The 21,639-nt window shown below is 42.7% G+C and overlaps 1 protein-coding gene across 21 annotated transcripts in view; it reads right to left on the bottom strand.

The window, feature by feature from the left end:
- Positions 1–8,780: 8,780 nt before the first annotated feature.
- The window catches only part of RUFY2 (RUN and FYVE domain containing 2), a 92,304-nt gene continuing 79,445 nt past the window's right edge, over positions 8,781–21,639 (bottom strand). For 18 of the 21 annotated variants that reach the window (XM_057736534.1, XM_057736537.1, XM_057736535.1 and 15 more), the window contains 8 exons: positions 18,907–19,006; positions 18,435–18,533; positions 16,562–16,671; positions 15,898–15,927; positions 13,424–13,512; positions 12,972–13,150; positions 10,959–11,021; positions 8,781–9,567 (listed from right to left, as the gene is read on the bottom strand). In XM_057736534.1, the coding sequence (XP_057592517.1) occupies positions 9,455–9,567; positions 10,959–11,021; positions 12,972–13,150; positions 13,424–13,512; positions 15,898–15,927; positions 16,562–16,671; positions 18,435–18,533; positions 18,907–19,006 (783 nt within the window). In that variant the 3' untranslated portion in view covers positions 8,781–9,454. Of the gene's footprint in view, positions 9,568–10,958; positions 11,022–12,971; positions 13,151–13,423; positions 13,513–15,897; positions 15,928–16,561; positions 16,672–18,434; positions 18,534–18,906; positions 19,007–21,639 lie in introns of those variants that run through there. The other 3 variants (XM_057736533.1, XM_057736539.1, XM_057736540.1) reach the window with 3 other exon arrangements.

Raw genomic sequence — 21,639 nt, 5'->3', positions numbered from 1 at the left:
CAGACGCTCCCACCCCCAACTAATTAAATAGGTGGCCTCCTGCTGCTAAAAGGGAATGAGGGCGGAAAAACAGCCGGGCCCAGAAACCACCGATGCGTGCCTAAACAGTCTCTAATGGGTCAAGTTGGTTCTATGCCTGAGACCTGGCGTTCTGTATTCTCAGCCGACTTTGCAGTTTTCAAATCTTATAGTTCAAAATGTGTGTCATAGAAGCTTTACACATTATTTAAAATAATTCTATCAATGAGTATATCTTATAATTATTATTACACACCAATCCTTGTGTTAAAACATTGGAATAAAAGTAACTATTCAAAGACAATATTTTGTTTTCATGGGACAACACGAAGATGACTCTACCACATTATACACACACACACACACACACACACACACACACACACACACACACGTAAAGAGGAGGCTTCTAGATTCAAAGCTAAGTGTTTGCCTAAATTACCTAAATCTAAATGTTCATGCAATTATAAGTTTAGATGAAAACTAAAATCATGGTTTGGACTAAGGAAAGAAACCTTTAGCGTTTGTCAGGAGTTCAGCCCTCAAGCAAATTATTATTAGTTGTTCTGTTTTCCATTCTGTTTTTGCTACAGATCATTTGGAAGGAAAGAGGAGCTGAGATGCAAAGAGGAAGACGGTTGTAATAATAGGAAATTGGACTAAATTAAAATGATACTAAGTCACAGCAGAACTTGGCCTCTTTGCCACCAACTTTTGACATTCTAATTAGGGTAAATGGTTATGCAAATCTAGTCAGTCACTCATTTCTCCCCCAGCCAGAGTGTGTGTGATTGTTTAAGTGAGGACTGTTGATGGCATAATTAAAGCTCTCCTAAAAATTAATTGGGAACTGGAGGACAGACTCCAAAGATGCCCTAATTTGTGGGCAGCCCGGCACAGCTGTCCTTTTGTCCAGCCCGCCACCAGGACGCCTCGAGTTTCCCCATCGAATATAATAGAATATGACACTAGAGGTGTTCTCAAGCCTCCGTCCACAGGATGGAGTGGAAGACACAGACTGGCAGGAGTCTGCTGCACCCAGGGTTGCCTCCTGGGCATGCTCAGCTAAGGAAACGGAGTTTCAGGTGACCCCAAACACAGAGCGCAGAACACCTGGGTTTGGGGGGCATCTATGAAACAATTAACTGATCGTGAGTTGATCAATGTTGAAGCTGCATGATGGGTGAAAGGGGTAGGGAGCAGCAGGGAAGAAGGCCAGGAGTAGTAACTATAGTATCGGTATTTGCTTTGCTTTGGGGCATGCTTGAAATTGTCCACACACAGAAAATAAATGTGTACAATACTGTTAATTAAACAAGCAGGCCTTTCAAAATAAATAAATAAACAAACAAGGAGGCCATTAGACTCAGGTGGTTCTCATACCTTAGTCAACTACATAAGCAAACCGAACCCTAAGCCCATAAATGCCTCAAGGGTAAAAAGTCAAAACCTAAGGACAACAAATCACAGACAGCCAACTAGGCTTTCCAAATGATGCTTGAGCTTTAGCCAATCAAATAATTTCATTGCTCTACTTCACCATCTTCTCAATAATAGTCTTGCCCCTAGCCCCTGTCAGTGAAGTGCTCCTAACCACTTCCAGTTTGGCACTGCCCGATTGGAATAAATTTTTGCCCAAATAAATTCTTAAATTTTTAAAATATGCCCCAGTTTATCTTTAACACTACCAAGAAATAGCATCTACCATGAGGAGGAAGTTCTTCATAGCAAAAGTCCACTTATGGTTACCCTCTTAAAGGAGTACCTAATCTTTAACATGAGTATGCCGATCTATTACTTGTTATCACATTAACAACACATCCCCACGTCCCGCCCTGACTGTTTCCAGTTAGGCCCCAGCTTGGAATGAAGAGCAAAGACTGAGGAGAGACCAGGAGAGAAATGGGTCCAGGTAAGAGACAGAAAAGGGGAAACCAGCTGAGAGGGTGAAGAGTGAGACCCCCAGATATCTATCCAGAGGATAATTGAGAGTTGATTATGAAGTAATTCTATGCTGTTATTTGGCTGCACCCTGCAAGCTTGCAAGCCCTGTACTTGCCCAGCTTCAAGAAAGCCTGGGGACTTCCTAGGTGGCCCAGTGGTTAAGAATCCGCCTGCCAAAGCAGGGGACACAGGTTCGATCCCTGCTCCAAGAAGATCCCACATGTCACAGAGCAACTAAACCCGTGCACCACAACTACGGAAGCCCATGTGTCTAAAACCTGTGCTTGGCAACAAGAGAAGCCACAGTAATGAGGAGCCCGCGCACCACAATAAAGAGTAGCCCCCACTCTTCACAACTAGAGGAAGCCTGTGTGCAGCAACGAAGGTCCAATGCAGCCAATAAATAAATAAATTTATTAAAAAAAAAAGAGAGAGAAAAGAAATCCCGGAGTCAGCAGCAGAGACATCTATGGTTTGATGGATGGGGGGATCTTACATGTCTGAAGCAAGGTCCTGGAGCGACACCGCACTGTGTGCAGTGGCTGAAGGGGAAGATGGCAGCAGTCTTGTCTCCTGGGGGGTTGCGGGGGTGGGGGGGGGCGGGGAAGGTACCGAGGTCGGGTTGGCTCACTGATTACTGGGGAAACTAGCAGAGAGGCACGCTTCTCACTGCCCCTTTGAAGAGCTATCAGGTGAAGATGTTCTGATCTAAAGATTAGAACAATCACTAGCTGGGGTCTGGGGCAAGTACATATGTAGGAAGGTCAGTCACGGGAGCAGGTGCAGGTGAAGTAGGCACTGGTCCAGCAGGGGATGTGCAGAGAGCAAGAGAACAGCCACCTGGAGTGGCCTGGGTGGCCTGACCATACAGTCATAAAAAACCAATACAATCCCATCTGACTTAAAAATAACTTAAGTAAACACTTCTAAAATTAAAAAATAAAAAGTACCTGATAGTCAAGGGGCAGATTCTCTCTTGTTTGACAAGCTCCCCCCGCAGCCATGAGTTAAGATGCAATGGGAAAAGCAGTTGGTAGTTTCAATCCTATGGGTGGAGGTTTCTTAAAGATGGGAGCCCCTTGGCTACAGGAGTCACAATGCAAGATAACTGCAGGCCTTGGAAATCACCTGTCTTCCCCAGTGCAGAATGATGCTTTTTTCTTTCTTTTGGAATTATCCATGTCTAGAGTGACAGTAATTAATGAGCTAGTAAAAAGCCTCCCCAATCAGGCCATGCCCACGATTTCCCAGCTTTGTTAGGAAAACTTGAGAGAACCAGTGTGGACTAATTAATTGGTCTGAATTCAGATAGTAACTAAATCAAAGGTGTCTTGGGTACCCTGGGAAACCAGAGTCTCCTCTTTCTTGAGAATCAATCAGCTCAAGATTGATGAAGGGCTGCTAAGGTCAGACTTAGAAACACAAAACCATCTGCCAACTCTCTAGGGCTGGTACCTGCAGTAGAGCAATTTTAGAAGAACAGGTGTTCACTTTTAACTTACCTCTTCTTTTCTTTTTTGCTGAAATCGTGACTTTAGCTAGGAAGAGCCTCCAGTTGGTTGATGAAATTCACGGCCTATTGTAACTTAAAATAACCTGGCCCAAAGGTATTGTGATAACCTTAACTGGTTCTTGCACAAAGTCATAAACTACTCACCCTGGGACTTCCCTGGTGGTCCAGCAGTTAAGACTCCAAGCTCACAATGCAGGGGGCCCAGGTTCAATCCCTGGTCAGGGAACTAGATCCCACATACTGCAACTAAAAGATCCCACATGCTGCAACTAAAGATCCCACACACCACAACAAAGATCCCCGCGTGCGGCAACCAAGACCTGGTGCAGCCAAACAAACAAATAAATATTAAAAAAAAAATCCAAAACACCACTCATCCCTGACAATGGCCACTGTAGCCTCTCTGGAAGCATTCAGCAGCATCAGGAAACAGTAACTACAAGGCATGGCCCCAGAACAGCTGCCATAGACTGAAAGTTTGTGTGTTCCCAAAATTCAATTAAGTTGAAACTGAATCCCCAGTGTGATGGTACTTGGAGATGGGGCCTTTGGGAGGTGATTAGGTCATGAGAGTGGAGCCCTCATGAATCAGATTAGTGCCCTTATTAAAAAAAGACCCCAGAGAGATTCCTTGCCCCTTACACCACGTGAGGATACAACAAGATTGCCATCTACGAACCAGGAAGCAGGCTCTCACCAGACATCAAATCTGCCGGTGCCTTGATCTTGGACTCCCACCTTCCAGAAACATGAGAAATAAATGTTTGTTGTTTTGAAGCCACCTAGTCTATGGTATTTTTGTTATAGCAGCCCAAACAGATGAAGATAAAGAATGAAGCCAAGGAATACTGTTTCACTCTGAGTGTGGAACAGATCCAGTCTGGTCCATCTACTTTGCAAAGAAGGCTTGAGAGCCCACAAAGTCCATAAAATCTGACGCTTAAATGTTTCTAGTTCCTTGAACATATCTTCAGTAGGCTAAGAACATTTTCAAAAGTTTTTGATATGATCTATAAACACATCCATATATTTGTTGATGATGGCTCAATGATTATAGTTGTTGGTCCTCTATTAAAAAAAAAAAAGATTCAGGGTTTACACCAAGTTTTCTTCTTTTAAATGAAGGTATTTTTTGTTCTTGCTATCCATTTATGTCCCCAAATTTCCAAGAATATGGGAAATTCTCCAAAATACTCTTGTGGTAGATCGTATTTTTCCAAAGATTGCTGCAGTCAAATATATCCCATCTCATATGCTCTTATTACAACATGACACTAACACTCCTCCAACAAGAGGCGGGATTTTTGTCCCTGCCCCATGAGCCTGGACAGACCTTTGTGAATGCCTCAACCAATAGAATGTGGCAGAAGTAAAACCATGTGACTTCCTGGTATAGTTATAAAAGGTGATAGAGCTTCCACTTGGCTTTCTTGGGGCCTTGGGAGCCAAGCCTACATGGAGGAAGTCCAGCTCTCCTAAACCCGCCATGCTAGAAACATCACGTGGAGAGACTATATAAAGGTGTTCAAGGAGGCCTGACTGTTCCCGCTCTCAGCTGTTTCAGTGTCCCCAACTCAGGCTCTAAACGTGTGTAAACAAGGCTTTGGTGATCCCAGCCCTGCCTTTGAACCACCCCAGCTGACACCAGGTGGAGTAGAAACAAGCCTTCCCCACTATGTCCTATGCAAATTCCTGGGGACCCACAGAATCTCTGAGGATGACAAATGATTGTTTCATACCTCTAAATTTGGGGTAACTTGTTATACAGGACAGTAACCAGAGCAACCCTCTAGAGATATCTAGGGCAAAGGCACTAGATTTGTAATCACATAGCCTGATTTTGAATACAGATCTAATTATCTCCCTAGCAGAGTAAACTTGAGCAAATCAGTTTCCTTTCTGAGTATTGCTTTTCTCATCTATAAAATAAGGATAATAATGACTGTTTTAATAGACATCAAAACATTGGGGAGAGTATTTCCACACCTATGACAGATAAAAGTTCATAATAAAGAAAGTGTTTTTGCAAACTGGTAACAAAATGCAACGGAAAATAAGCAAAATATATGAATAGGGAGTTCAGAGAAGATAAAATACAAATGGCAAGTTAATGTAAAAGAAGATGTTTAGGGACTTCCTAGGTGGCGCAGTGGGTAAGAATCTGCCTGCCAATGCAGGGGACACGGGTTCAATCCCTGCCCCAGGAAGATACCACATGCCGTGGAACAACTAAGCTCGTGTGCCACAACAATTGAGCCTAAGCTCTAGAGTCCGCGAGCCACAATTATTGAGCCCATGTGCCACAACTACGGAAGCCCATGTGGCTAGAGCCCATGCTCTGCAACAAGAGAGGCCACCGCAATGAGAAGCCCATGCACCACAATGAAGAGTGGCCCCCACTCGCCACAACTAGAGAAAGCCCATGTGCAGCAACGAAGACCCAACACAGCCAATAAAATTAATTAATTAATTAATTTTAAAAAAAGTTGTTTAACTTCCCTAATCAGGTAAATGCAAAGTAACTAATAATAAGCTATCACTTACCAGATTAGCAAAGTTCTGCTGGTGAGTTGTGGTGAAAACAATACAGTGCTCTGGCAACATGAACAGCTTTAGCCTCTTTTAGAAGGGTATCTGACAATAGCTACTAAAATGAAAAACACACACATTCCTCTTTTTTTGGGGGGGCCACACAGCATGCGGGATCTATTTCCCAGACCAGGGATCAAAACTGTGCCACCTGCATTGGAAGCTCGGAGTCTTTTTTTCTTTTTTTACAATAAACTGCATATATTTAGAGTGTAAAATTTGGTATCCCAATCTCCCAATTCATCCCCCCCAACCCTCCCCGCTTTCCCCACTTGGTGTCCATATGTTTGTTCTCTACATCTGTGTCTCTATTTTTGCCTTGCAAACCGGTTGATTTGTACCATTTTTCTATAGTCCACATATATGTGTTAATATACGATATTTGTTTTTCTCTTTCTGACTCACTTCACTCTGTATGACAGTCTCTAGATCCATCCATGGGAAGCTCGAAGTCTTAACCAGTAGACTACCAGGGAAGTCCTGAAAAATGCACACATTCTTTAAACCAGAAATCCCTCTCTCTCAATTCTATCCTAAAGAAATAAAGGTACCAGGACATAGAAAATAAAATAAAGTTGCTCTCCGCAGTATAGCTTCTAATGGTAAAAAAAAAAACACTGAAAATAAAACCAAAGGCCCTCAATAGGAGAATGAGGGGGAAATTCCCTGGTGGTCTAGTGGTTAAGATTCCGTGCTTCCACTGCAGGGGGCACGGGTTTGATCCCTTGGTCGGGGAAATAAGATCCCACATGCCACGCGGCGTGACCAAAAAAAAAAAAAAATAGGAGACTGAGGGAATTGATTGAGTAAATGGTGGAAGAGCGGAACAGCTACACTTTGGCATAATGTTAGAAGGAGCTAGAGAATGAGCTCTAGTATGGATCGCTATAGTATAGGCCTCTAGCCACCTCTACAGTACTGCTTCCCTTGCTCAGGATCCAAATTCCCAGGAGACAGTTTTGGATTTGGCTGAGCCCGAGTAGCATGCCTGCCCCTCATGTGCAGAGACAGGTAGCACTTGGCTACTTTGGCTTCCTTGGAGGAGGCTGGCCATTACCTCCTTGACTACTCAAAATGAGAATTTCCCAACTACCGTGCTAGGACAACCTTGGGGGTTGGTGTTTGGATGCTGCATAACTCCAAACAAACAATCATAACAACAAAATGTCAGGAAATGGCTTTAATCTATCTTGAGTTAAAATTGAAAACAGTTTTCCCATTGTTTAGCTATCCTTGAGTTTACCTGATGCCCCTTCGGCTGGACAGCCTCATTTCTTTCTCTGCTCCAATAGCACAAGGCTGTGAATCCTCTTATTGTGATTCAATACACAGGGTGTTCCTGGTCTCCAAGAGTTCACAGTCTCACACTCATCTGATGCTCTCCGACACGAAGGACTGGCGTGTGGTTTTTACTTTCTCTGCTGTAAGTCCCATCCCATCAGTCAGTGGTCTCTGTTCAGCAAAGACCATTTTGCATGTGTATAAAAGAGAAAATAGGCTTTAACAATCTTCCCCTTTACTAGAATCTCTCTAGAGTACTATACACTTTTTGATATAGGGATCAATTCCTGCTGGGAAAGATCACAATATTAATTTGCAGTGAACGATTAACATTGCCAAGCCAACTCCCTAATATTGCATAAAATAAAATTTGTTTTGGCTCCCCTAAATATCTGGGTTTCTTATTCTTGCAGGTCTCAGCAGCCCCACTTGTTCTGCATATGGCTGCATGTTTAATTAGTGATCTTTCTGTAAGTGTCTGCAATTAGCACCACAATGATTAATAAAATAACTCCTTTAATGCTCCATTTAGCTAGCAGAACTGCACAATCAGGTATAATTAATTCATCATTAATAAATCATGGCTGATTAACTAACCTGCATATTACCAACACATTACTGAACAGCTCCCACCTGAGCACAGCTAATTTTTCTATGCTCAACAGACCTGGAAGCCAAGAGGAACAAAAAAAAAAACAAAAACAAAAAACCCGAAAAAACCCAGCTCCTCCAAAACTGCACTAAGTAGCAAATATATTGGTATGGTCAGGGAGATTTTGAGATAATGCACATTTAAAAGTTATTGAGCTATACAGGCAATTGTTGCTTGGGAGGGAAGAAAACAGTGGCTGAATACTAGCGGTTCTCAAACTATGCTATCTATTCAACTGGATTTTTAGTTTAATAATTACTTTTATTTCTCTCTGCCCCCATAGAACCTAACTACTTTCGAGACGTAGAAACTCTAGACAAAACCCAGACATGCCTGTGTATTCAGCTCTGAAGCTTTGCTCATGCCCCCGTCTTTCAAAGCCCCAACCTTCAACACTCCCCTGACTACACCACAGCATCAGGGACTGCCATATGTAGACCCCAATCATAGACCCGTGCAAGTGCTCATTATCTGAAAGGATGAGCCTGGTCGCCCCAGTTAGAGTCCCTCAAGAGCACTGTAAGCTCCCCCTCTAATCGCCTTTGCAGGCTACCCCCCAGCTCTCCCCTCCACCAGCTTGTAGCCTGGTGTCTTATACACAGGAGACAGCAAATTGCTTTTTACCAATCACATCAGATTGCCGAGCAGCATCTCTGACCCATGGGCTGGGAATTCAGATCCCAGCTGGGCACCTAACTTGCAGAATACATGGGAGCAACAGCAAAGGGAATTCCCACCCCAAAAAGAACTTGGAAAGAGTCAAGATATTACATTATTTTTTGCGTTTAATTTTACTACCACTCTATCACACATATATTTTTTTAACATTTCTGGGCTTTTTAGTTTACATGTCCTAATTTATTACTATTAACCATGAGTGTGTTCCAATAAAGGAAATAATTTTTTAGGTACATTAAAATTACTCCAATCCTAACCCCTACACATGAGCTCTTCACTTTTCTACCTTCATGATCCATCTTTGTCCATATAAATTTGTATTCTCCACAGACATTGCTAACATTTTATAGTCTACTGTGATTTTCTTTCTTGGTGTTATATCATGAAATATTTTTCTATATTTCCTCATAGTTATTGGTGTCTTTTCAATGGCTGAGAAATAGTTGATCAGGTACTCACACCTAAGTTTAAATGGTTTGATCTTACTCCTCATAAATTGGTTCCTCATTCTGTGCTTGGTGGTCATAATCAAAGGTGACATTATTCTTTGTTATTGGTTACTTACAATTCAAATATACTCACAGGTAGAGCCAAAACTCCATTAGTTAATTAGTCAGGAAGCATTATTAAATCTCCATTAATATGTCTTCATTGTTCTGTTTCTAAGGTGAGGATTAAGTGGACTACTATGCAAGCTTATTCAAGGCAGCCCCTTACATTTCTTTTTACACAGAAAATACTTAGTAATTCAAGACTGCAGCATTGCTGCACAAGCACATCTAGGCCGTCAGCGTGCCCTCTAAAACAAGAGCAGCGCCTCCCTTGATGTCAACTCGTCCATGAGGACGCAGGGAAATCTTCAATTCTCCGCCTCGGCTGGAACACTGAAAGGCTAAAGAAAACATAAAAAGAGTCACAAATTAGGATCATTTTCACCCTTTTTAATTAACAGTACATAGTGAGAGACCGCTTATCACAAGCTCTAGACTCCTCCCAGGTCAGTTTAAAGAATACATTCCTTCAAACAAACAAAATAAAATAAATGAACAAACCAAACCAAACACAAACACACAGACACAGAGAACACAGGATGTTTATCAGAGGGGAAGGGTCAGGGAGGGGAGGAGGGATCAAAATGGGTAAAGGGGATCAACTGTACAGTGAAAGATGGAAAATAAACTTTTGGTGGTGAGCATGTTCACAAAACTTACATAATGTTATGTCAATAAAAATCTATTAATTAATCTTAAAATTTTTTTAAAAAGGATGCACTCCTTCATCTGTGCATGGTATTACTCAGCCTGCCCCACTCTTCCCCCCCCTCGCCCCCCAGATTCTCCTGATGACCAAGAGGCCACAAATGCAATTTAACCCACAAAGCACACAGCTCCACTGCTTCCCTTCCTGAGCCACTTCCTCTATCACTTCCCGTAATATCCCAGACACACCTGCCCATAGTGTCCTCTCTGGCTTTGCTAGGAGTTAGCAAGCACGTGTGAAAAGACGGAGGCTAGGACTAAAAGTCTGAGAAGATAAGGAGGGGTGCTCTCGGCCCTTCTGCAAAGGTCCCATCTTCCAAGGTCTGAATAGGACAAAGGGAGTTCTTCATTCATTGTGATTAGCAAGCAACCACACTTGTCAGGCAAACATGAGGTACAGCCTCAGGCTTCCTGAGTTTAGGGGAGTGATTAGACTCACCAAAGAAAGAGAACAGCCACCCTGCGATTCCCAAATCAGGGTCACAGACACTTAACCATACCACTAGGTAAGAACCTCCATCCTTTAAGATCAAACTCCTACTTTGATTGTGTACATGGTACAGGCTACCAGCTGTGTAGTACTAGCTGTGGCATCTCCATTGGCTGCCACTTATTTTCTCTGCCCTGAGCAACGTACTGATCACTAGGAGGCTTTGTTCCAAAGCAATTTGTTTGATTTACTCTCATAAAGGAAACTGGGTAATCATCCAATCTCAACTTGTCACATTATAAATAACCTTTCTGGGCCAAAGTTATACAGCTGGTTAACTTTATTCAACAAACATTTTTTGGGCATTACTGTATTAGAAGTGTGACTGTGTGTTGGGAGACAGAGGTGGAAGATGTTTTGGGGTGGAGGATGTTTCTGAGTAGAAGGTTCACGGTGAAGGAATTCGAAACCTCTCATTTTCACGTGGGTGATAGTTAACATTTTACTACATCTTCAAGTGGATAGTACACATGAGAAGGAATACTAGCTGAGAGTTAAGCAAATTTTTTAAAATTTGAAAAAGAGCTGTCCTACCGTGCAAGTCTTTCTTTCCCAGTTGCTGGGACCAGTAGCTGCTGAGAACAGTATGTGCAGACCCTTAGAAGAAGTGAGAAGTTATGGTACAATTCCAAAGAAAACAGGGGCAACTCTGTGCTAAATTCATAAACAATCCACTATCCAGTTTAACTGAACCTTAGATAACTTAGTCATTATGTTGGCCATGACCACAGCGAAGTGTGGAGTTATAGAAAGGAAGACATAGCATTTTTGGATAAGTTCCTCCAAACGATGTATCTGATGTGTCTTACACTTTCTGAAGGCTGAATTGAACTGCAGGTTGTAATTCTTGTCTTGTCTACCAGTTCATTGTCAGCCCATGGTAGGAGAATCAAGGCCTTCATGTAAATCTCTACATCTTTCAAGGGAAAATATCTCCTTCCTCCCAGGACACACATGCAAGGAAAGGTGGGAGCTCTGACAAAAGGCCAAATTTCCCATCAAGCCAACATTCCCAGGTTTTCGGTGCCAAAAGAACTTTCTTTAGTGAGGTATTTTTTCACATGATTATGCCTTAGGTTTACATCAGAGAATAGGTATTAAAAAAAAGAAACAAAATGTAAAGTAAAAACTGACTGAAAAGTCTTTGGGAGAGGAAAGGATGGTTTGGAAAAGGTCCCTCCTTTAGGAAAACTTACTAAATGTTATGGGAGGTCCACACAGGGTGCCCAAGCACACCAGTGTGCCTGAGACCGTCCTGGTTTCAGCACTGAAGATCCTGTATGCTGAGAAGTCCCTCAGTCTCTAGCAAACTGAGATGGTTGGTCATTGCTGTCCAAAGACCTTCCCACCCTAGAAAAGCATTATCTGGGGGGGAAAACTTGCCCTCTGTGATAATTAAAATCTTTGGGAAGCAGCTGTGCAACTGTAAATCCACTTAGAACTTCTTTTCCTTGGGGGAGGGTTGAGTTGGACCAACTGTCATTGGGCATTTTCCTGAGTCTTTAAAAGTGCTTGCTTGCTGAGCTTTGAATTTCACATATTTTGTTCCTCAGAGAGTAACTAAGTCAAGGCCCTGAAACCATCCCAGCCCCTGGCATCTGACCAGAACAGAAGCCTCGAAGTATCTGCCCAGCATCCTTCTGCCCTGGCCACCATCCCATCCACCAGCCTCCTCCAAAAAGCATCCGCCCCCCTTTTGCTGATCAGCCCCTTCTTCTCAAGGAGGATGAAAGTAGGTGGCTTTACATTTTTGCCCATTTTTGATTTCATCCATCTGCTTCTGGCTGGTAGAAGATCCTGAATACCCAAGTTGCTGAACCCATCCCACCTACTTTGTGGGCAGGTCGGGGAAAGGAGGCAGGGAGGAAAAAACCACTATTCCTGTCCTGATTTCCCACCCGCAGTCTAGGACTTGATCCTTCAAAAACCAAATCTTATCTAGATCAATGATCATGCAGGCTGGTCACTGAAAAGGACAAAAGGCTTTGGGAATGTAGTAGACACTGGCCCCAGGATTTTGCAAATGGCAAGTCTAGAAGTGTTGGTTCAGGAAGCCAGTTTTGCTGTTATTTTCAAAACACCTAATAGCTATGGGGCACTTATCATGTGCCAGGCACTGTGCTGAGCACTTAACATGCATTGTGTTTACATGACCTATGAGGTACTATCCATATTTTATAGAGAGGCAAAAGCAACCGAAACATAAAACGGAAGTAATATTGTAACAAATTCAATAAAGACTTTTTAAAAAATGGTCCACAAAAAAAAAAAAATCTTAAAAAAAAAAGTTAAGTCACTTGCCCAAGGTCAACAGCTAGGAAGCTAGGATGCAAACCCAGGCTGTCTGACACTAGTTTAACCCTGCTATACAGCCTCCTCAACTGTGTTTTTCACATGAGACTTCAGTGAAGGGATGGGGAAGGGGGAGGTGGGGAAACAAAGGCAGCTCAAAAATCAAACAACCTGAAAGGACACGTGAAGTGCACATAAAGAGCTGTTTGTTCTCCTCCTCCTGCTCCTCCACTGTTTAGTCAAGTCAAAAAGTACCTGTTACGGGATCTTCAGCCACACCGACCCACGGAGCAAAATATCTGGAGTAAAAGTCAAATGCTTGAGTCTGCCCATCAGGCTCTCCCTTGAGGGTGAGAATGAGTCCTTTCACCTTCCCCGTGTTTTCCACTTGCAGTAGATTCTGTGTGTTCACTTTCAGGCTCTCCAGAAATGACCTTGTTCATAAGCGGGATGGATTAGGACAAAGCCATTCCATAGGCGACCCACTACCCAGACTCTGTAAAGCAGGCCAGGATGCAGCTTGCCAAACAGCTCAGCAGGAGGGGAGGGAAGAGCAAGTACAATACCTTCCTGCCCGGGGAAACAAAACTCTCTGGCTGCGTAAATCATGGCTTGACTGAACGTGGCGCAGCCAGACCAAGCCAGAGCTATACATCTGGGTGCCTGGACCTCTCCGCAGTGCTGATGAAGCCAAAAATCTTGTTTACCTGTTGTAAGTATCACTGAGCCGGACGAGGAGCTTTTGGGTGTCTGGGGAATAGCGGATGTCCTGAACCAGGGTGTCACCTATGGCAGTCTATGGAGACAGACCGAAACCTCCTCAGGAGTGTGCCTTGGGTCAAGTGCTTGACCCCCGTTTGGGGAACAACCTCCCACAAGCGTCTGCTCTGTGCCAGGCACACCCAACATCTCCAATCCCATGAATTTCAGGTCAGTTTTGGGACTCAAGGCATTGCTCAAAGAAGGCCAGTTTCCTGGCAACCAGAAGCCTTGCTGAAGGTTGAGTTTACCCTCTGAGTTTAGCCAAAGATAGGTGTTGTTCACACGTGTTACTACGTGCCTCAACAGACAACTCCTGCAAGTGGGTACTTTCCCCACAGATACGATTCAGAGAGGCCTGGGGTCTCTCTCTCACACACACACACACACACACACACACACACACACACACACACACACACACTGACCCAGGTCTGAGGCGCCCTTGTGTCAAAGCTCTGAATCACTCCTGTCTATCTGTAGAGGTGGGGGCCTCATGCCTGCCTCTTAGCATTGTTGCGAGGTTTAAATGAAATAGTACATGTGGAGTTCCTGCAGCAGTAACTAGAAGCTTCCACATGGGAAGGACTCAGGGCCAGCAGCCTGATTGGAAGTGGGGACTAGAGCACTTGTCTCAATGTTGCTCTGCTTGGCAAGCTTACTGTTTTCACTTAGACTGTACACTACAGAGCAAGAACATAGCAACATTTTCTAGAGATACCTTGATTCACCCTTTACAGAAGACTGCACATAATCTTGCTCACATCTAAGACATTGTGTGTTTGTCTATTTGTTGGCTTGGGGTGCTGAGGGAGATCATGAGGGGGCAAAAGTCCCATGAGTCATCCTTTGGCACCACCACCAGCTACTGGCAGAACAGATGAGAATTACACAGTAGTTGTCTGGTTGTCACTAGGTGGCTTCAGGTTCTCTAATCTTCTTTAGCGACTGAGATGTTCTAGGTCCCACGGCCAAGACTCTCTCTGCCGTGGGTGATGCCTGGAATGTCAGCCTCTGTGACCACTGCTGACAACTGACCCCCCTCGAGAAATAGGAACTCCTGCAGCCTGATCTCATCTGCCCTCTGAGGCCTCTCAGTCTCTCTGAAGGGTCATCCAGCCCTTCTCTGCATGGATTTTTATGTTGATTTGAAAGTTTAATTCTCAGGAACTTCCCTGGTGGCCCAGTGGTTAAGAATCCACCTTCCCATGCAGGGGACATTCAATCCCTGGTCAAGGATCTAAGATCCCACATGCCGTGAGGCAACTAAGCCCACATGCTCTAGAGCCCTCGAGCTCCAACTACTAAGCCCCGAGCTGGAGCCAGTACACCACAACTAGAGAGAAGTCCTCGTGCTGCAATGAAGATCCTGTGTGCCACAACTAAGATTTGACGCAGCCAAACAAATAAATAAATAAATATTTTTAAAAAAATTTTAATTCTCAGCTGAGAATCTTATTGCCAGTTTCTAGGAATACAAAATGACAATACTCACAATAAATAACCCCCATTTTACAAATGCTGGCCCTGAGGCTTAGAGAGAGTGGGTTAAGTTCTTTCTATCATGAATACTGTGGTCTACCACTGTGAATGTTTTCCATTTTCTTGCCAATATGCTTAAAGTAGTTCATTTATGAATTTGGCTTGTCTCCCAAAACTCAAGCCATAGGTGAAGCTGAGTGTAAAAGCAGAATCCATGATACTTGCTTATACTCTTTGAAAATTTAAAGCAAAACACTAAAGAGATTATAAATGCTGTAGTTGAAAATTCACTAAGAAATACCATAATAGGCAATTTTACAGCATCATTTTTTTCTCGTGGCAACCCTTGTCCTGGTCCTGTCCAGGGCCCTTCTTTCTCTACAAACTAAGCACCTGGCCATCCAGGGTTGCTCTGGCCTTCTGGAATCTCCATGACACAACTGCAGTGCCTACTGCACTGGGTGACAGTGAGACCTAAATGAGATAATGCACTGAAATGCTTAGTGCATGGTACTGCACAGGGGACACTCTCAAAAATGTTCTTTACCAATACCGTCATTGTCATTATTATTAAGCCCCACCCCCGCACAGACCCTTAAGGAGGCCAGTCTATGTATCTTGTCTTCTCTATTGAGGTTCCCACACCTTCCTGCTCTCTGCTATCAAAGCACAGGCCCGTCACCTCAGACCTATTCTCCACTAAAGAGATCGGGGCACCGACAGCTGCCAGGCAGTTTCCAATCTTTTCTTTCACTCTCAGGCTGCCACACGAGAGTCTCCCCTCCGCCATCCCTCCATGGAGGCTAATTGGTCCAAGCTTAGACTGGAACACTTATACTGGTAGAAGGCCTATCTGTTGAGATCAAATAGCACTGAACCTTTGTTCAAACAATAATGGATGATCAAATCACACGGCTCAGGTTTGATTCTTTTCACCAACCTTTATCAAGTCTTCCACTTCATGGAAGTCCTAGATTGGGAGGAAAAAAGACAAAACTACTGTAAAACAGGAAGGCTGTCAGTTGTACACAGTTAATGGCAATAATTTTAAAAAGCTGGGAATTCCCTGACGGTCCAGCAGTTAGGACTCTGTCCTCTCACTGCCGAGGGCCTGGGTTCAATCCCTGGTTGGGGACCTAAGATCCCATTAAGCTGTGCGGGGCGGCCAAAAATTAAATAAATAAATAAATAAATAAATAAATAAATAAATAAAAAAGAGCTGACCTGGGGGGGGCTTCCTAGGTGGCACAGTGGTTAAGAATCCACCTGCCAATGCAGGGGACACAGGTTTGATCCCTGCCCCAGGAAGATCCCACATGCCGTGGAGCAACTAAGCCTGTGCGCCACAACTATTGAGCCTGCGCTTTAGAGCCCTTGAGCCACAACTATTGAGCCCATGTGCTGCAACTACTGAAGCCCATGCGCCTAGAGCCCGTGCTCCGCAACAAGAGAAGCCATGGCAATGAGGAGCTCGCGCACCACAATGAAGAGTAGCCCCTGCTCACTGCAACTAAAGAAAGCCCGTGCACAGCTAAAAAAGACCCAACATAGCCAATAAAATAAATAAATAAATAATTTATTTAAAAAAAAAAAAAAGAGCTGACCTGGGGATGGGCTGGATAAAAAGGCAGGTCCAGGACGATACCATCCTCTTCTCTTCTGGCCTTTAGTTCCCCACTCAGAGTGACAAAGGTTAGAATGCTATTCACGTTTTCTGGTCAAAAAAAGAATTTTATTTTGTCAACTAGAAAACTTTTTGAAAGTAATCAAGAAATAGGAAAATAAACTTTGTTATATAGTTGCATGTCTGTTTCGGTCACTATTACGCAGTCTTAGATTCTCTGGCAGTGTCATCCTTTCCGGTAAAGGGGCCCAGGTTTGGGTTACTGGGGTTCTGAGTGGAGAAAAGTCTCACTGGATTCTAACTTGAGAACCAAGAACATAACTAGTTGGACTTGACATCATGCTGTGCCTTTGAAAAAAATATTTAATCCCCTTAAACCTCAATTTCCTCATCAATAAAATGGGGTAATAATTAAACCTGTACTAATTTCATGTTACCAATAAAATGGGGGTAATAATTAAGTGTAGCTCATAGGGAGGTTATAATGTTTTCTAATGCAGATTTTTAAATATCCCCCTACAATACTATACAGTTATAAACTCTACAAGTTTAAGATACACCAAAGGGATGACAAATAGGACATGCAGGTTATGTACAACAGTTTAATATGAACAAATCGAGTTTATCATAAACAAACCAAACTATACATAAATCTTGACTTAAAGATTAGATCATAAACCCTGATATAATATCCCTTCATGTTGCTGACACAATTTGGGCCACTTATCTCAGTGTGGGTAACATCTTTAGTGAACACAAAGATTTGTGACTTTTTCTCTTCTCTAATATTTCTGCAAAACTTGACCTTATCTCAAAGATGAAGAAATTCAGCATCGCTGATTAACTTTCACAGAATAAAATTTACATTCTGAAACCCAAAGTTTAATTCTTCTCATTATAATTGGTATAAGACATCATTATTCACAAAGCATTTTCTCATCTAACCTCGCCCACCCTATGAAGGACTATCAGGCCTTTCTTTGGTGCTACCACTTTGCAGTTCAACTTCTCCCTGTGTTCAATTCTGCTTTCTTTACTCCCTTAACAATACTGATCCCAAGAATACTGCCCCTAATTCTTCTGGCACGCCAATGTGTCTCAGAGTTTGCTTCCTGGGCAAGCTTGACCTATAACACCTTCCCTTATTATCCCCATCTAAGTAATCCCCACAAAGAACTTCTTTTTCCAATCCCCCACTCCCCACCACTTACCCCTCTTTTATATCATCCTGTTTATTTCCTTGTTTAATTTTCTGTTTGTTGTCTACACTTGTTCATGGCTGCTTCCCTCTCCACTTTTAGGACACATCTCTCCTCTGCCCCATTCCCACAAAGCCCTGATCTGTCATACTAAGTGTAGCTGAGATGGAAACTAGTAGGATTAAGGTGCTGCATCCTCTCTTCACAGGGTAAATGTACATAGTTGGGGCTCATGAATATTTAAAATTCAGAGTAAAGAAGCTCTCATTGTGAGATGAATTTCAATGTGGGTGGGGACATATTTGAGGCAAAATATGTCTTTTGGTTCCCCAATATCATATCCTGTTAGACACCTATTCTGCCTTGCAAGCTCTGCTCCTGCGTTGGTCACAGAGACCAGAGAGCTCCTATTGAAAAGAAAATGGCATTCCAGGAAACAATGACCATGGCTTTCCAACATGCCTGGCACATACTCAGAAAGGTCAAAGTGTTATTGAAGGCTGCTGTTTTTGCTTCTGCATAATGAATCGCATGAAACAAACTTTGCAATGTCTTTATACCAGTCACTTTGGTTCTCAGGAAAGAATGTGTGAGAGTTTTAAAAAATATTTGCTATTTGCTAAGTGATAAGTTCATAAAAGAAAATCATGTTACGTATTTTGTGAAACAGCACAGCTGCAGAAGCCAGGGTAGCATGTCCACAGAGAGGAACCTCACTCACTGGCGTAAACCACCTTAATCCAAAGCAGGAACCTTCAGAGGAGAAAAACCAAAGAGAGATGAGATCATTCCCATACAAGGGGGTCACAAACTTTTCATTTTCTTAATCTTTTCTAAATATTTCATTAGCATGATTAATCACTGAAACATGCCGTGAAAGGAGAAGCAAGGTCTAGGCACGCCTCCTAGGGCTCCTTAGTGCTAGATCTGGAGCTGAAACACTGAAATTCACCAGCACCCATTACCCCAGATGAAGTGAAAACCAGATTAGAAGCTCCCCCTCTCTCTCCTATCTGTATGCAAATAATAAATGGACATTTCCCTAAATATCATTCCCCCACTGGAAAAGCAGCTTCTGGTACCATTCAGGAATGGGTTTTTGTTTTTTTTTTTAAAGCGTATTTACTTTGTGTAAAGTTGTCAGTTGGATGTAGTTTTCGGATAAAAGCAGTTTCAGAGAGGTTCATTTCCTTTGCAATTTTTTGATGCATGTCTTCATCCAATTTCTAAATTAGAAACAAAAGGTTACTGAGACTCCAGAAACACAAATCAGACTTCCTTGGACAGCAACTGCCATTAGTAAATAACAGTTTATTAATATTAAAAGTTATATACTTAAAGGGAAATAATCGCCAAGGAATTCAAGCCACTTTTATAAAGATTGCTTTAGAGAACTTCATGCATGCAGCACCATGTGAAGAGCTGTGGAGGTTAAAAAGCTAGCACAGATTTTGAAAAACCTACCAACCTGGGCTATCCTTTGTCAGATTATTATCTAGTTAATCTGAGAGCATGCATGTGCTCTCTTCTAAAAACAATTTCCACAAATGGAAACTCCACACCCTCTCTTTCCTGTTGGAGGAAGAGATGTTAGGTGTCCACTCTGAGCAGGCTGGACCACTCTGCTCCCATTTACGCATGGTTCACTCCTTTTCATGAGTCAGGCCTCAGGCCAGAGGTCACCTCCTCCAAGAAGCCTTCCAGACTGCTCTATCTCTTCCCCAGTGCTTAGACCATCTGAAATTACCTACTATGCCCCTTTACCCTCTGTCCCCCATCACCTCTGACTCTGATCTCTATAAGAGCACCAACTGTGCCACATTGCTCTGTCCTGGTTTAGAATAATGCTTGTATTCATCCTGGGATGGTGGGAGGTCAATAAATATCTTCTGAGACAATAAATACATTATTCACTTAATCTTCATTTAAAAAACCCTCCATATAGATATTTTTATCCACTTACAGATAAAGAAATTAAACACAGAAAGGTTGTGTAATATCCTAAGAACACGATATGCCTAATAAATGGTAGAGTGATTAAGAATGCGGGCTTTGCAAACAGTAATTACCAGTGACTCTAGAGGAAAAGTATATAGATGTTCATTGTACCATTCCTAAAATTTTTCTTAAGTTTTTAAATTTTTCAAAATTAAATAAAAATGTTTAAGTGGGCTTCGGAAACAGACATAATTGGATTTATATCCTAGGTTAGCTCCTAGAAACAGTGCAAAAGTGGACAAGTCACTGCACCTCCTAGAGCCTCAGCTTCCATGACTTTAAAGTGGGGATAATAGTACTTAGGTCAAAGGGTTATTATGAAGATACATACAGACATAAACATGCACACAAACACACACACACACATTCCTCTTAACTCAAGGAAAAAAAGTGGGTCAAAGCATGAATTTTTCCTTTTGAGAATGAAAAATCAAATTTTTTAAAAATTTATTTTTTATTGGCTGTGTTGGGTCTTCGTTGCTGCGCGAGGACTTCATCTAGTTGCGGGGAGCAGGAGCTACTCTTCCTTGCGGTGCGCGGGCTTCTCATTGCAGTGGCTTCTCTTGTTGCAGAGCACGGGCTCTAGGCACGTGGGCTTCAGTAGTTGTGGCACATGGGCTCAGTAGTTGTAGCTCTCAGGCCCTATAGTGCAGGCTCAGTAGTTGTGGCGCATGGGCTTACTTGCTCTGTGGCATGTGGAATCTTCTTGGAGCAGGGCTTGAACCCGTGTCCCCTGCGTTGGCAGGTGGATTCTTAACCACTGAGCCACTAGGGAAGTCCCAAATCAATTTGTTAAATCAATAAAATGCTCACTACTTAGATTCTGAATTATAAAGAAATCTCAAGACAAATGCAATTTTGCTTTGGCCAAACTTACTATTCTTGAGCTCCCGAAACCCAGAAATAAGAATTATAACTTTATTTTAATAAATTCATAATTCATTTATATGAATTATGCAAGTTAAACACCCCTGTCTTTTAGTTGATTCAAATTCTTTTGAGACACTTTCCATACACTCATATAACATTACAGATATGTTTACCTATTAAAGTTTCTATACGGAAAAAAAAGGCATATAAGGCATAAAACAGCCGTTATCGTGAAAAATCAGTCCTGATTTTTAAACTATCAGCTGAGGGACTTCCTTGGTGGTCCAGTGGGTAAGACTCCACTCTCCCAATGCAGGGGCCCCAGGTACAACCCCTGGTTGGGGAATAGATCCCACATGCATGCCACAACTTAAGAGTCTGCACTCGCAATGAAGATTCTGTGTGCTGCAACTAAGACCTGGTGCAACCTAAATAAATAAATACTTAAGACAACAACAACAAAAAAAAAACCCTGACCAGCTTATGTAAAAATCCTAACAGGAGACTTACTAAGCTTTATTTAAAGAAGCACTTGTCCTTAAAAATCTGTAGAAATGGACTTCCCTGGTGGCACAAAGGTTAAGAAGCCACCTGCCAATGCAGGGAACATGGGTTTAAGCCCTGGTCCCCCACATGCCTCAGAGCAATTAAGCCCATGCACCACAACTACTGAGCTCGGCTCTCTAGAGCCTTTGAGCCACAACTACTGAGCCTGAGTGCCACAACCACTGAAGCCCATGAACCCAGAGCCCATGCTCTGCAACAAGAGAAGCCACTGCAGTGAGAAGCCCACGCACCACAACGAAGAGTAGCCTCCGCTCACTGCAACTAGAGAAAGCCCGCATGCAGCAATGAAGACTCAATACAGCCAAAATAAATAAATAAATAAATAAAGTAAACAAAATTTTAAAAACAATCTGTAGAAGCTCTGTAGTCCTACAGAAAGAGAAATCACTTAAGAAATTGATACTTGGGAACCTCCCTGGTGGTC

This window comes from Hippopotamus amphibius, chromosome 5 (assembly GCF_030028045.1).
Source record: "Hippopotamus amphibius kiboko isolate mHipAmp2 chromosome 5, mHipAmp2.hap2, whole genome shotgun sequence".
Taxonomy (NCBI): Eukaryota; Metazoa; Chordata; class Mammalia; order Artiodactyla; family Hippopotamidae; genus Hippopotamus; species Hippopotamus amphibius.
The sequence above is the reverse complement of the archived record's forward strand: the minus strand, read 5'-3'. Positions and strand labels throughout refer to the sequence as shown.